The 13,051-nt window shown below is 39.3% G+C and overlaps 1 protein-coding gene across 1 annotated transcript in view; it reads right to left on the bottom strand.

Annotated features, from left to right (window-relative positions):
* Positions 1-10,419: 10,419 nt before the first annotated feature.
* Positions 10,420-13,051, bottom strand: part of LOC136406714 (protocadherin-23-like) — a 52,449-nt gene continuing 49,817 nt past the window's right edge. Inside the window, exon 2 of the mRNA XM_066386786.1 lies at positions 10,420-10,903. Coding sequence (XP_066242883.1) covers positions 10,748-10,903 — 156 coding nt within the window. The 3' untranslated portion in view covers positions 10,420-10,747. The remainder of the gene's footprint in view (positions 10,904-13,051) is intronic.

The following is a 13,051-nucleotide window of genomic DNA, read 5'->3' on the forward strand; positions in this document are numbered from 1 at the left end:
GCCGATATCTTTGAAAAACTAAATATATTAAATAAGCAACTTCAAGGAACAAATAAAACTCTTGTCGATGCAAAAGCAAAGATATTTGGTTTCATTACCAATATTGAGTTATGTCAGAAACATATTAACAACAAAAACTTTAAACAGTTTCATTGGCTCAAAAATGTGAAGTAACTGATACCGCTTTACTTGTTATTGTCAATCATTTGAATATTCTATTGGCTGATTTAAAAGAAAGATTTTCTGATTTAAAACAAATTGATTTCCCAATGTGGATGATGTAGCCAATGTTAGTGGATTTGTCTGATATATCAAATATGCAGTATCAAGAAGAACTCGCAGAATTGCAAAATGATGAGTCAGTTAAAGCTTTATTTAATATCAAAGGAGCGATGGCATGGCAAGAAAACTATTGCTACCGTTTCCATCTTCATTTTTAGCTGAATGTGGATTTAGTGCTGTAAATGATTTACTGGTAAAAAAAAAAGAAATCGGCTGGATATAACACAACATGGAGACTTGAGACTAAAGCTAACCAAATTGGAACCTAATATAAAATCTCTGTGCAGCAAGCATCAAGTGCAAGGATCACACTAAATTAAAATAATAAATTAATATAGAAAAATCTGTATTAAAATTATTTGGAATTTAAATTTCTGTTTTTCATTATATGTTTTGAAATTTTACTTACTGTGTTTTGTTAACAATTTCATAGTGATTTCTTCCTAGAACCTATCATTTATGTTTATTAAGTGAACAAATCAATTTTTTAATGTTAAAAATTATGTATGTTACATAGGGGGGGACATAAAAATTTTAGAAAGGTTAAGGTGGGGCATGGCACAAAAATGGTTGGGAAACACTGCTTTAGATAAACTCAGCATTTGTCCATTCAGATCTTGCCACTGGCTACCCTAATGATGAGAAGAGTTAGGAAAGATAAATTCAGTGGCATGAAAGTGGGGCAGCAATCTACTGAAAACCTAAAACAAAACAAGCCTAACCTAGGCTCTCCTTTGGTAAAGGTGAAGGCAAACTTCCATATCCATGTATCGGTTTGAAGTCCCCAGAGCACTGGTTCAAAGTCAGGTAATTAATAAAACAGAAACCTTTGCCTAGGAATCTGTTATGGACTGAACGTTTGTGATCCTCCTACAATGTATATATTGAAATCCTAACACCCAGCGTAATGATATTTGGAAGTGAGACTTTGGGGAGATGAATACATCATGAAGATAGGGCCCTTAGAGATTAGTGTCTTTGGAAGAGACCCTAGACACCTCTCTCTTTCCCTCTGCTCTTTCAACTATGAGAGGATGCAAGGAAAAATGGAGTTTCCAACCCAAAAGAGGACCATCCCCAGAACTCTAACTATGAGAGGATGCAAGGAAAAATGGAGTTTTCAACCCAAAAGAGGACCCTCCCCAGAACTCTACCATGCTTGTGCCCTAATCTCAGCCTTCCATCCTCCAGAACTGTGAGCCACCCAGTTTATGATATTCCATTAGAGCAGCCTGAACTAAGACGTTGTCTTTTGTTTGTAATCAGACCATGTGAATATTTGTTTTTCTTCTGCCATTTATTGGTTTCTTTTGAGCAGTAAAATTTTGGAATCAAAATAAACCAACTTGTGCTATCACCTCTAACTTCACTGCTATTCCTATGAAGAACCTTGATTTTGAATAGCACCTTATTAGAACCTGGCTTAGTTAGTTTTTCCTTGATGACTTACAGCAAGCACCTCTCTCAACTCTTAAAACATTTTTTATCACCATGCATGAGAAAAACTTGAACAAGTACCCTTTAGTCTCCTTCTCAGAAACACACTATTCCTTAGAGATTCAAATTTTATTTAAAAAAATGACCTCCTTCGGTCCCTTTGAACACCATTTCCCCCTAGGCATACACTCACATCACCCTCCCCAATAGAAGCCAGTACAAGACATTTGTCCCTAAAAATCACTTTGCCAGGTAAACCCCATCCAATAGTCATCCTCCATTTGTCATGTCTAACCAATACAGCACCAAACATTGGATTGGTATAACGTGCGGTAGAAAGTGCAAAGGAGTCAAGGCTGATAGTGGCCCACGTGGACCAATAATAGAGAAGTAGGAAGTAAACAAGTGCCAATCAGAGCCCAAGAGGTTGGAGGAAATGGCCAGCTAACTTCAGGCTTTCCACTCTGTTCAATGGGTCATTTCATCTAATCATGGGCCCAGTGCTCATTACTTCCATTATTTTCATTTTAGAACACGTTTTAATATCTGGCTAAACAGACACATGCTCATTATTCTTTTTCAAGATCTTCTTAGCTATTCTTGCCTGTTTTCAATTCTTGCCAAAGAACTTCAGGATCATTTCGTCAAGTTTAATTTCCCATGGGTTTTGACAAGATTTGCACTAAAATCTATAAACTTACATTGAATCATCCAATTCAAGAACATGGTACTTCTCTCCGTTTATTTGGGCTTTCTTTTATATACCTCAATAAAGTTTAATAGTTCTCTTTCCACAAGTCCTGCACAGTTCCTGGTGAGTTCATTCCCAAGTAGTTTATATTTTTGTTTTTGTTGTAAATGCAATCATTTTCCAGAATTCTTTTCCTTTTTTACTTGAGTGTGCAGCAATGCATAGATAACAAGTCCAAATATTACAAAGGAGTAAAAACAAACTCGTCATTCATCCAGCAAACCCCTCCTCCTGCCAGCCGGACTGTCTATGAAGAACTGGGCTCAAATCCATCAAGACAGTTTTCCACGTTCTCTGGCTTTTGTTGAGTTTTTGGCTTTGTGATATTTTTCATAAACAAGATCACACTACATATTTTCCCTATGACTTTTCACACAGCAGTGTGTCTTCGAAGAGCTTCTTTGTCAGTATATATATTGCTATATCTATCTATAGCTTCATATTACACCATTATAAGCATTTGACAATGTATTCAACACATTCCCTACTAATGGACTAATTTAAGTCACTTCTGGTTTTCCACATTGAGGACGTTATTTTGCCAAACATTCTTGTACATATTTTTATGGGCATATATGCCGGTTTTGTCACAGGAGACATTTCCAAAGATGGGATTTCAGAGTCAAGAGTTATGGGCACTTTTTAAAAATTGAAAGCTACTATCGTATTGCCATTAAAAAGGATTTACCACTTTATACCAGCATTATGAAAAGGTCTGTTTTCTCCACACTCTTTATAATTAAAGTTTTCACCTTCAGTTTTTGGCTATCTGCCAAAACTCTTAAATAATTGGCTTTTTACTACATCCTTGAGGACTTGAGAGATATTTTCATATTCGCATTGGCCATATCAATATCTTCATCTACAACCTGCTTCTTTGTGGCCCCTTTTGATAAGCCATGAATTTTCTCTTTAATTCCAGAGCTGCGGGAGGAGCGCTATTGTTATGAATGTGCACCTGTTATCTGTTAGATATGCGCTCCATGCGGACATTTTTCCTTTTAACTTTGTGGTGTCCCTTGTCAAATAGTAGCTTTGAATTTTTAGTATATATCGTTAAATGTGAGATTTGCAAAATATGTACTTTATTACATTGTTAAAGAAAAAGCTCTAGAGCTGGGTCTAGTAACTACTGTAATTTCAAAGTTACAACCATAAATACTATTTCAAGATATCTGCATCAACTCTAATGTTGCTATGGAAATATCTATGATTTCTCTTGGTGACCAAGTCTAGAAATTGGTAATTCTCCCGTGGTTTGTCACATCGTAATTGAAGAAAACAGTACATTTCAGATGGAGTTAATTGAAAATAAAGATGTAATTGTTTTACCATCCAAGTTTGTAAACTCCTTGGTCTACAGTCATCTCTTTATTGAAAGCCTTCCTGAACACCTTCCGGCCAAGTTCACTATTCCTTTGTGATACCGCTGCCATCTACACTTGCGCTTACAGTGTTCCCAGCCAAGTGCTTCACTTTCCTCATCTCATTTCCCCTCCCCCAAAACACTCTTCTCCTGGAGGAAAGGACCAGGAGAAAGGGAAGCTGAACCAGCCAATGCTCTCCCTCAGAACCTCAGTGCATAGTGAGACTGCATGAGTTATAAATAGGCTGACATATTGAACACTCACTCAGTATAAGATCCATGGTTTGCAAACAAATGAAATTGTACTTAATGAGTATGCAATTGGAATTTATTTTCAGAATCTATCTGTATAATCGCACTGGTGGTATACATGTTATTTTAGTGCTGAATTTCCATCTTTAAATACTATATCCATGTTTCTCAACCCTTTTGAAAGTATTGTCCCTCTAAAGAGCCTTTTTAGATACTTTTCTCATCCTGCCCAATGAAAAATTTTTTTTTTCCAAAGTTAAAAGTGGGGAGGCAGTCAGACAGACTCCCACATAGAACTGACCAGGATCTACCCGGCATGCCCACCAGGGGGCGATGCTCTACCCATCTGTTCCATTGCAATGGGAGCCATTCTAACGCCTGAGGTGGAGGCCATGGAGCCATCCTCAATGCCCAGGCCAACTTTGCTCCCATAGAGCCTTAGCTGCAGGAGGGGAAGAGAAAGAGAAAAAGGAGAGGGGAAAGGGTAGAGAAGCAGATGAGCACTTCTCCTGTGTACCCTGGCCAGGAATCAAACCTGGGACTTCCACACACTGGGTCAATGCTCTACCGCTGAGCCAACCAGCCAGGGCCTCGCCCAGTGAAATTTAAATATCATAAATATATTGTACTGTATACCTGTTTATGTATCGTGATGCTTTGAAAGCCAAAAGTCAGTGTCATTATCTATTTTTACTCCTCCAAAAACCAATTATTGTCCCTTGGGGTTGATATTGCCCCCATTAAAGATTCTTAGATTAGACAAAATTCTATGAATAACTGAATATATTTGTGTTCTATTTTTATGAGACATAAATAGCATAAATCATTTGATTAGGTTCCCAGAAACAGGTCTTCTTCTCCTTATCCCTACAGGCTAAGAAGTTATAAGACCAAAGAACATAGTATAAAGAAGATATAAAGAGAGGCATTTTAAAAACATCACAACTGAACCTTGTTCTTGCCACATAATTCAGACTTTCTCTGAATAATGTCTTTCACATGTTTATTAACCCATATGACATTAGGAAGAAAAGCAGGAGATGCCTGGAGTTATAACGTACAAAAAGCACACGCATGTACATCACCAGTAAGTTGAGAGTTACTATGAAGTCTCTTTGAACTTTCCCAGCATTTTAGAAAAATGACACAAACTTTTGCTGGCAAAGGCAAAAATAAAGAGGCACTGCAGCACTGAAGTCTTTGATATCGGGGTGTTTAAAAGAAAGGATGCTGTCTTTGTTGGAATCATGCACTAAAAGAGAATGGAAAACCTCATTGACTTAAAAGCTAAGTGTAAATTGGTTTGACCATATTTTTAAACTTTCACGAAGACTTCTTCAATATGATAACATGGTATGTTCAAAAAGTTTCGGCCTCCACTGTAGCAACCTGTTGATGTTCTAAAAGCTAAAAATAAATAAATAAGACTCTGGATAGGCAGTTTTGGAAGCACAGATTATAATGGTTTTCATGAATTAATTGGATACCATGAGTAATTGTCTGTATTTTTCCCAGCTTACTGAAGACAGGCAAAGTCCATTTTTTAAACCACACAAAGTGAGAAATCTATGTCATAAAATAAAAGTACACTGGAAAACAGTCAAGCTCTCTGTATTTGCTGTGACAATCGCTGGCACATAGTGTGACGAGAGTAAAGCTTTTCAGAAATGCTCTTTCTTGTTTCCACTTTTAAGAGCCTTTGTAGCAGAACAGCATAAATTAAGAAAAACTAAAATACAACACTTATCAGAGTTAGCACACTTCGACTGGTTTTAAATGTTTAACTTGTTTGTATCAAAAGGGTTATGTCCTTCTTTATGAGTAAGTTATATTTTGTTTTCTATTTGAAAGTCTCAGTGATTATTTATAAAGCATCTTTATTTTATAAAAAGCAGCTCTTAATTCATTAATAAGCATATATACCCATTCATGGACAATAAGCTTTTGTGGTTTTGAAGGGTGGGGAGAAAACAGGACATAAATAAGGACCACAACAAGGTGACATTCTGATGCATTATGTTATTGGGAGAAACTGGCTCTTGCTTTTCATTGTATTTTCCACCCTGGTAATCAATAAGCACCGGGCAAATAAATGAGTAAATTTCATTTTTTGCAAATCAGACAAGTGAAGTCTCTACATCCCAATCAAATATACCACACTCATTCACTACTCCAAAGATTTTTATGGCCTCTTCAACTGAGTGACCTCTCATCCTATGACCACCAGCAATAGAATTTTATGGGGGTAGATGGGTCACATACAGAGAGTTTCACTTCTTCCAGCTCATGGTGCCCAGTGACCAGCCTAAATGACAGGTCCTAAGGAGGAGGCTAGAACTGGTTGATCACCAGATCCCCCTAAGCGACCCGCAGTATGGGTTTCATCATCATGCCTTCATCCTGTTGACCTTAGTCCCCAACCACTAGATTTCCTTACCCCTCATGGGTCCATACATCCTCTAAACCAGTGGTCCTCAACCTTTTTGGGGCCATGGACCGGTTTAATGTCAGAAAATATTTCACGGACCGGCCTTTAGGGTGGGACGGATAAATGTATCACATGATCGATACAAGCATCAAGAGTGAGTCTTAGACAGATCTAACAGAGGGAATCTGGTCATTTTTTAAAAATAAAACATCATTCAGATTTAAATATAAATAAAACGGAAATAATGTAAGTTATTTATTCTTTCTCTGCGGACCGGTACCAAATGGCCCACGGACCAGTACCAGTCCGCAGCCCGGGGGTATGGGACCACTGCTCTAAATGATTCAAACACACCCTTCCTAGACGCCCGCAAACCCTTCCCCGACCTTGGGTAACCCAGGTCTGCCATCAGAAAAGTCCCCTGTGCTCTCACTCTCTTTTCTGAATGTCCTCTTCACTTTCTTGGTGTTACTGAAAACAGTATGACTCACACACTAGGACATAGGTTACCTTGACACTATCTTGAGCGACAGGTGTTTTCCTCCCACACTCCTAGTGCCAGAAGACTGGAAGTATGTATCCTACTTCTTTGCTGCTCCCAGGAAATTGTTCCTTCCTTTATTTGAAACCCACAGCCCCTTTGACACACATGTCATCAGATACACAAGCTACCTCTCCTATTACATTGCCTGCTATATCCATGAATACTTCCTCTCTTTTTCTTAGGACATTTTTTCTATGGTTCTATCTTTCTATTGGTGTCCAGTGTGATAGAGCTAGGTATCTCACATGCATAAATTATCATCCAAAACAGGACCTGGCGATGCTCTTCTGGCTGGCAGACCCATAAGGTCAGCCATTCAAACCTAGTCAAAGAAAGACCTGCGACGCTTCAAATGTCCCACTGTGAGTGGCAGGAATTAGGTTAATAGCCGCAAAGCAGAGAGTAAGAGAGACCAACCAATCCCTGTTTGTGGTAAACAGAATTTTATGGCTCTTTTTATATTTAATTCTTTATGCCAGCTGGAATTAATTTTGGCATATGGTTTAATTTGAGGCTCCAACTTGATTTTATTCCAAATACTTAACCAATTTTTTTAACCTAAGGATAGAAGTTCCAAAAGTCACAAAGGAAAAGAAAGATCTGACTACAAAAAAGCTTTAAACTTCTATATAGTAAGAAAATATTGTAAATAAAATAAAAAAGGAGGAAAAAAAGAACAAATACAAAATGTTGATACACATAATATAAAAAGAATTTTTTTCCAACAAATATGAACAGTGTGACATATTACAAGAAAAGTAGGCAGAGCTCACAGCAGACTAAACAGAAAAACTAGTGAAAAGTTTAAACAATCTAATATCTTGCACACACACAGAGTATATTTCTTCACAGGTACATCTCTCAGGTTTTGTGGAACACATTGGATTAGACCAGTAATAGCTGCAGCCCAGCTTCAGTGGCTGCTGCCCAACTACTCACACAGGAGCTACTTCTGGGCATCACCAGCTGCCTGTGTGTCTCCAAACACTCCTGCTCCAGCTAAGTGCTTCCAGTGATCTTCTGGGCATCTGCTGACCACCCCTCAGCCTGTTGGGCCTCTGTGGGCACCACCTCATCTCACCGGGCATTGTGATCTACTAACACTATTAGCTTAAGTGCCGGCTACGAGGTGATCTGATACAAGAGAGCTTGCCCCTTTACGCACACTTGGTATAACCCCAAAGCCACACCCTTTGAGGTATATATAGCATTTGTGAAACAGGTGTTCATGGGCCTCAAACATGAGCTCCACAGCCAGGACTGGCAGACACCTGCAAATGTCAGTCATCAGGGGCGTTCCAGTCCTCTGAGGTAGACTGGGGCATTCTTAATGGGACAAGTTCATCTCAGTCAGGTCTTTCTTCTCTTCATATGAGCTTGCCCCTGAGCCCAGGCACTAGCTCACTTGTCAGGTCACTGCCACCACTCACAGCTGAGGTGCTTGTGGGGCGGGGCTGGAATTTTCTCAGGAAATAACCCATCCCACTAATTCAGTGGCTAGTTTCAGACCCTACAAACAATCCCGTTACATAGCAGAATTATTCTTTTTTTAATCACAAAGGAGACACCACAAAAATCAACTGTATATACATGTTCTGTGTTGGAATTAAGAGTAATTTTTACATACATGCTTGTCTAACCATGCTGTACATCTGAAACTGATAGAATAAGATTGAATAAATTTTTTTAAAAAAATTAAAAAGAGTGATTTTCATGTCCCTTTTTTAAAGGTTTCTTATATTTTCAGTTTGTCTAAAATGAGCATATATTGTATTTAGGATTAGAGAAAGAAATTAACACTATTTTTAAAGAAAGCTAGAATTATAAGTCTTCGAATAAAATAAAAGTAGCCCTTAGGTTTACAGAGAGTGTACAATTTCACGGTGGTTATTCTGTGGTTTTGTATCATTCCAGTGTGTTTCTAACGATCCCCAATTACCAGTAACAATTTTCATGTGAGTACTTAGAATGTCGAATGTGATGATAAGTTAGTTTATAATATTGCATAATTGCAGCAGCCATGAGACTGGACTGCTCAGATCTCTCTTCAAGAGAGAAGCTGCTGGGAGGAGTGTAACTAGCCAACAGCCTCCAGCTGCTACAAGCTGGCCAAGGGCACACTCTCCCACGCTGCTCCCAACCAGTGTCTGAGCATGATGGGGTGTACAGGCTGGCCGTTCCTGCCCAACGTAGGATTCTTCTAACGGGCAGTCTGCTCTGGGATACCCCATTGGTCTGGCCAAGGCTTTTTCAGAGCTGCATTCATTTTGAGCCTCTTTCTACCCAATCTCCCCTCCTTCCATCTTTCCCTTCACAGATGTCACCCTCCATCTCATTCTGAGTCTCCTCCTGCTCTAATGCCGTGTTCTCCACCGACTCTTCTCCCAATGACTATTACCTGTCTAATGCCATCCTTGAATCTGCTTCTCAGATCACCTGACCTGACACAATAATCAACAATGTTATTTTGTATTGGCTTTTATAAGGTTTTAAAAGACGGGAGTATTGTTATTGCAGATACATAGCACATGGAATTTCATGAGGACTAAGCTTATTTTTATAAGTATTCATGTGACAAATACTAAGATAGTTCTTAGCTTTCATACATTACAACTACTAGTTCAATTATATGATGAATATAAATGATAAGCACAAAATACTAAGTAAAAACTCTAATTGTTGTCATATAGCACAGTAACCCTGTATACATTCTTGTGGTTCAAATAGCACTGATACACATACAACAGCTACTGTAACACAGGCTACTGATATCCTCAGCATAACAAGCTCAAGCCTTCCAAAGGAAGTTATTTCAATCAGGGAAATAAGTCAGCAATCTACCCACTAACCACAAATCAAGTCTTAAAAATAATATTTTATGGATGAACCGGGTAATTATTACACTTGAAATTTGAATTGTATTATTATCAGAAAAACATTAACTTTATTTCTATAGCACCTTGGACATAGCAACCAGGTGAACTGCAAAGCAGCTAAAGTAGCCTGTGCCACCTTCTTATTCATTTTTAGTCTCAAAGTTCTCCTCGACCTCTCTTCCTCTCTCTCTCTCTCTCTCTCTCTCTCTCTCTCTCTCCCTCTCCTACTCTCTCTCCCTCTCTCTCTCTCCCTCTCTCTATCTCGCTCCCTTTCTCCCTCCCTCTCTCCTTCTCTCTCCCTCTCTCTCTTTCTCCCTCTTTTTCTCTCTCCCTCTCCCCTTCTCCCTCTCTCTTCCTCCCTCTCTCTCGCCTCTCTCTCCCTCTTCCTCTCTCTCCTTCCCTTTTTCCCTCTTTCTCTCCCTCTCTCTCCCTCTGCCTCCCTCTCTCCCCCCTCCTCTCTCTCCAGCTCATTGCTCCTTCAGGGCTGTGACTGACTTCTCCCTGGTCACTCACATCTACATGCCCTGCAGACCTCATCTCCCTAAAAAGCACTTTCAGGCCTCAGGTTTTTCCTTTCAACCAGTCTCTAAATCCAGGTATTCATTCTCTTCTTAATATTTTTCTTTTTCATAAATGTGAGGACATCCCTGGCCAGTTCATTCAGTCAATTAAGAACGTCATCCCAAATGACAAGGTCCAGGTTCTATCCCCAGTCAGGGCACACACGGGAAGGAACCAATGAATACATGACTAAGTGGAACAACAAATGTTCCCCTCCCCCCTCTTCTCTCTCTGTCTCTCTGTAAATCAATCAATATATATATATATATATTTTTAAATTAAGCTTCAGCTGGACGGATTGGTTGGTTGGAGCGTCTTCCCAGAGCATGGAGGTTTCCAGTTCAATTCCCTGGTTGGGGCATGAAGAGGAGCAGCTCGATGTTCCTGTCTCTCTCTCCTTGCCTCTCTATCCAAAAAAAAAAAAAAAAAAATTAAAAATTAGGACAACTGGTATCTTCTAAGATGTTAGCAAGTGATAGCTGCTCATAGTAGCTGTTTTTCAGGAAGAAAATAATCTGAACTGCAGTTATATTGTCCTGCCAAGCTAAACCTGTGACCTGGATCTAAAGAGATCTTTGTTAAGTGGCATAGAGTTGACTTCCACTTTTTTTTTCTTTTTAATTAAGTGTGTGGCAGGGGTGCAGAGATAAACTCCTGCATGTGCCCTGGCCAGGATCCACCCTGCAAGCCCACTATAGGGCAATGCTCCTCCCATCTGGGGCTGCTACTCCTGTTGTTCGACAGCTGAGCTACTTCAGGACCTGAGGTGAGGCCATGGAGCCATCCTCAGTGCTCAGGGCCAAACTGCTTGAACCATTCAAGCCATAGCCGGAAGGGGAGGAGAGGGAGAGAGAGATAAAAAGGGAGGGGTAGAGGTGGAGAAGCAGATGGTTGCTTCTCCTGTGTGCCCTAACTGGGAATCGAACCCTGTACTTCCACATGTCAGCTTGGCTCCACATCTGAGCCAACCGGCCAGCACCTGAACCACAGCTTTCTAACTATTCCATGCCAAAATATGTTACTGCAGACTTTGTCTCCAAAGACATTAATGTGAAACAGCTGCTAAAGAATTGTGTGAAGACAAAAACTTCAAATAAGAGCAATCTATAGGAAAACATTCAATCTGTCTATAAGTATATTAGAAGCCCAATGCAGTAAGCACTCTTCCATAAGTCTTAAAACCCCAGCCACTGTTAAACTCACCAGGTCTAGACCTGCTTTCTGGTACTGAAGCTCATTTAATAACATCTGATTTCCTCCTTAGAATTTATAATTAATTTACCAACCATTTAAGCTCACTTAGAAACCTCCTTAAGAAAGTTTCAGGCCAACTCATGAAAACAACTGGCCCTGGGCCATTTTATATAAACAAAGAATCATCTGACTTCAAAACCTGTCATGGGAATATCCTAGGAAGGAAGAAATGGGAATGGAAAAGTTAAATTTTCTGTAATTGCTCGGATCCTGTTTTTTAACATATATGATATTTTGTGATATTGGTTCCCAGCATTTCTGTAAGTGATCCTTGCTTTTTAAGTGGCTTTTCACACACATTTTATTTAACTGTCCAAACAGTTCTGTGCTGTGAGTTTGTATTGGCTCCACTCTGCAGATAAGGAAACAAGCACTGATAACATTTTAGTGACTCAGATGCGACCCATATTCACTACATAGCAGACCAGGACTAGACCCCAGGGTCAGAACTCTGTGACAGCTCTGTCATATGCCAGGCAGTCTTACCTTCCACTTAGCACAGCCTGTCGAAGAGACATTAATGGCTGCTGAGGAAGATGCTTCTTAACCACGACAATTACCAAGTTATAGGACTTAAAAGATTAAAAGTAACATAAATGGGAAAAATATCATATGCATCGCTCTTAAAGCTAAGAGAGTACATTTTCTCCAGCTGAACTGTAAGGTATAAGGTGTAATATTTTCTCCTGGCAGAGAATGCTACCAAACTAAAACTAAAGAGAATTATAATACTAGATATTCCAATACACTAAATGTCATTATTTAAAGTCATATTTGAAATCTGTAGTGAATCAAACAAGGTTCTAACAGGAAAAAGCAAAACACTCAAGCTCTGGGTATCTGGTTATCTGGAGACTCCGAAGAGCCAAGTGCCCCTGGCAGTTGATGGTTTTCCATTTAGGCAACCACTTCCGTGAACCTTACACACTGAGCTACATGTTAGTCATTTGGAAATGTAATTCTTCTTTACATTTGGAAAGTAATTCTCTGTGTTAGAAAGTAATTAGTCTTTGTTCTCCAGAGTGCTACACTTTTATGCTTTTTTTAAAAAAATAAATTTTTTGGTTTTGTCCTTCATTGTCAAATTGACAAGAGTCCTTCCTCACTGCTATCATGTCTCCAGCAGGAAACTGTCTTTGCACTTGCTATTTCTAGAGGGTTGCAGAATTAGGAACCGGACTATTACGTCAAATTCATCAATGCAACAAACACTTATGGAACCCTTGTATTTGTCACTAACAGTCTGGACAAGTTCCATGGGGTGTGGTCCCCACCCTCCAGGATCACAGTCAAGTGAAGA

This window comes from Saccopteryx leptura, chromosome 1 (assembly GCF_036850995.1).
Source record: "Saccopteryx leptura isolate mSacLep1 chromosome 1, mSacLep1_pri_phased_curated, whole genome shotgun sequence".
Lineage (NCBI taxonomy): Eukaryota > Metazoa > Chordata > Mammalia > Chiroptera > Emballonuridae > Saccopteryx > Saccopteryx leptura.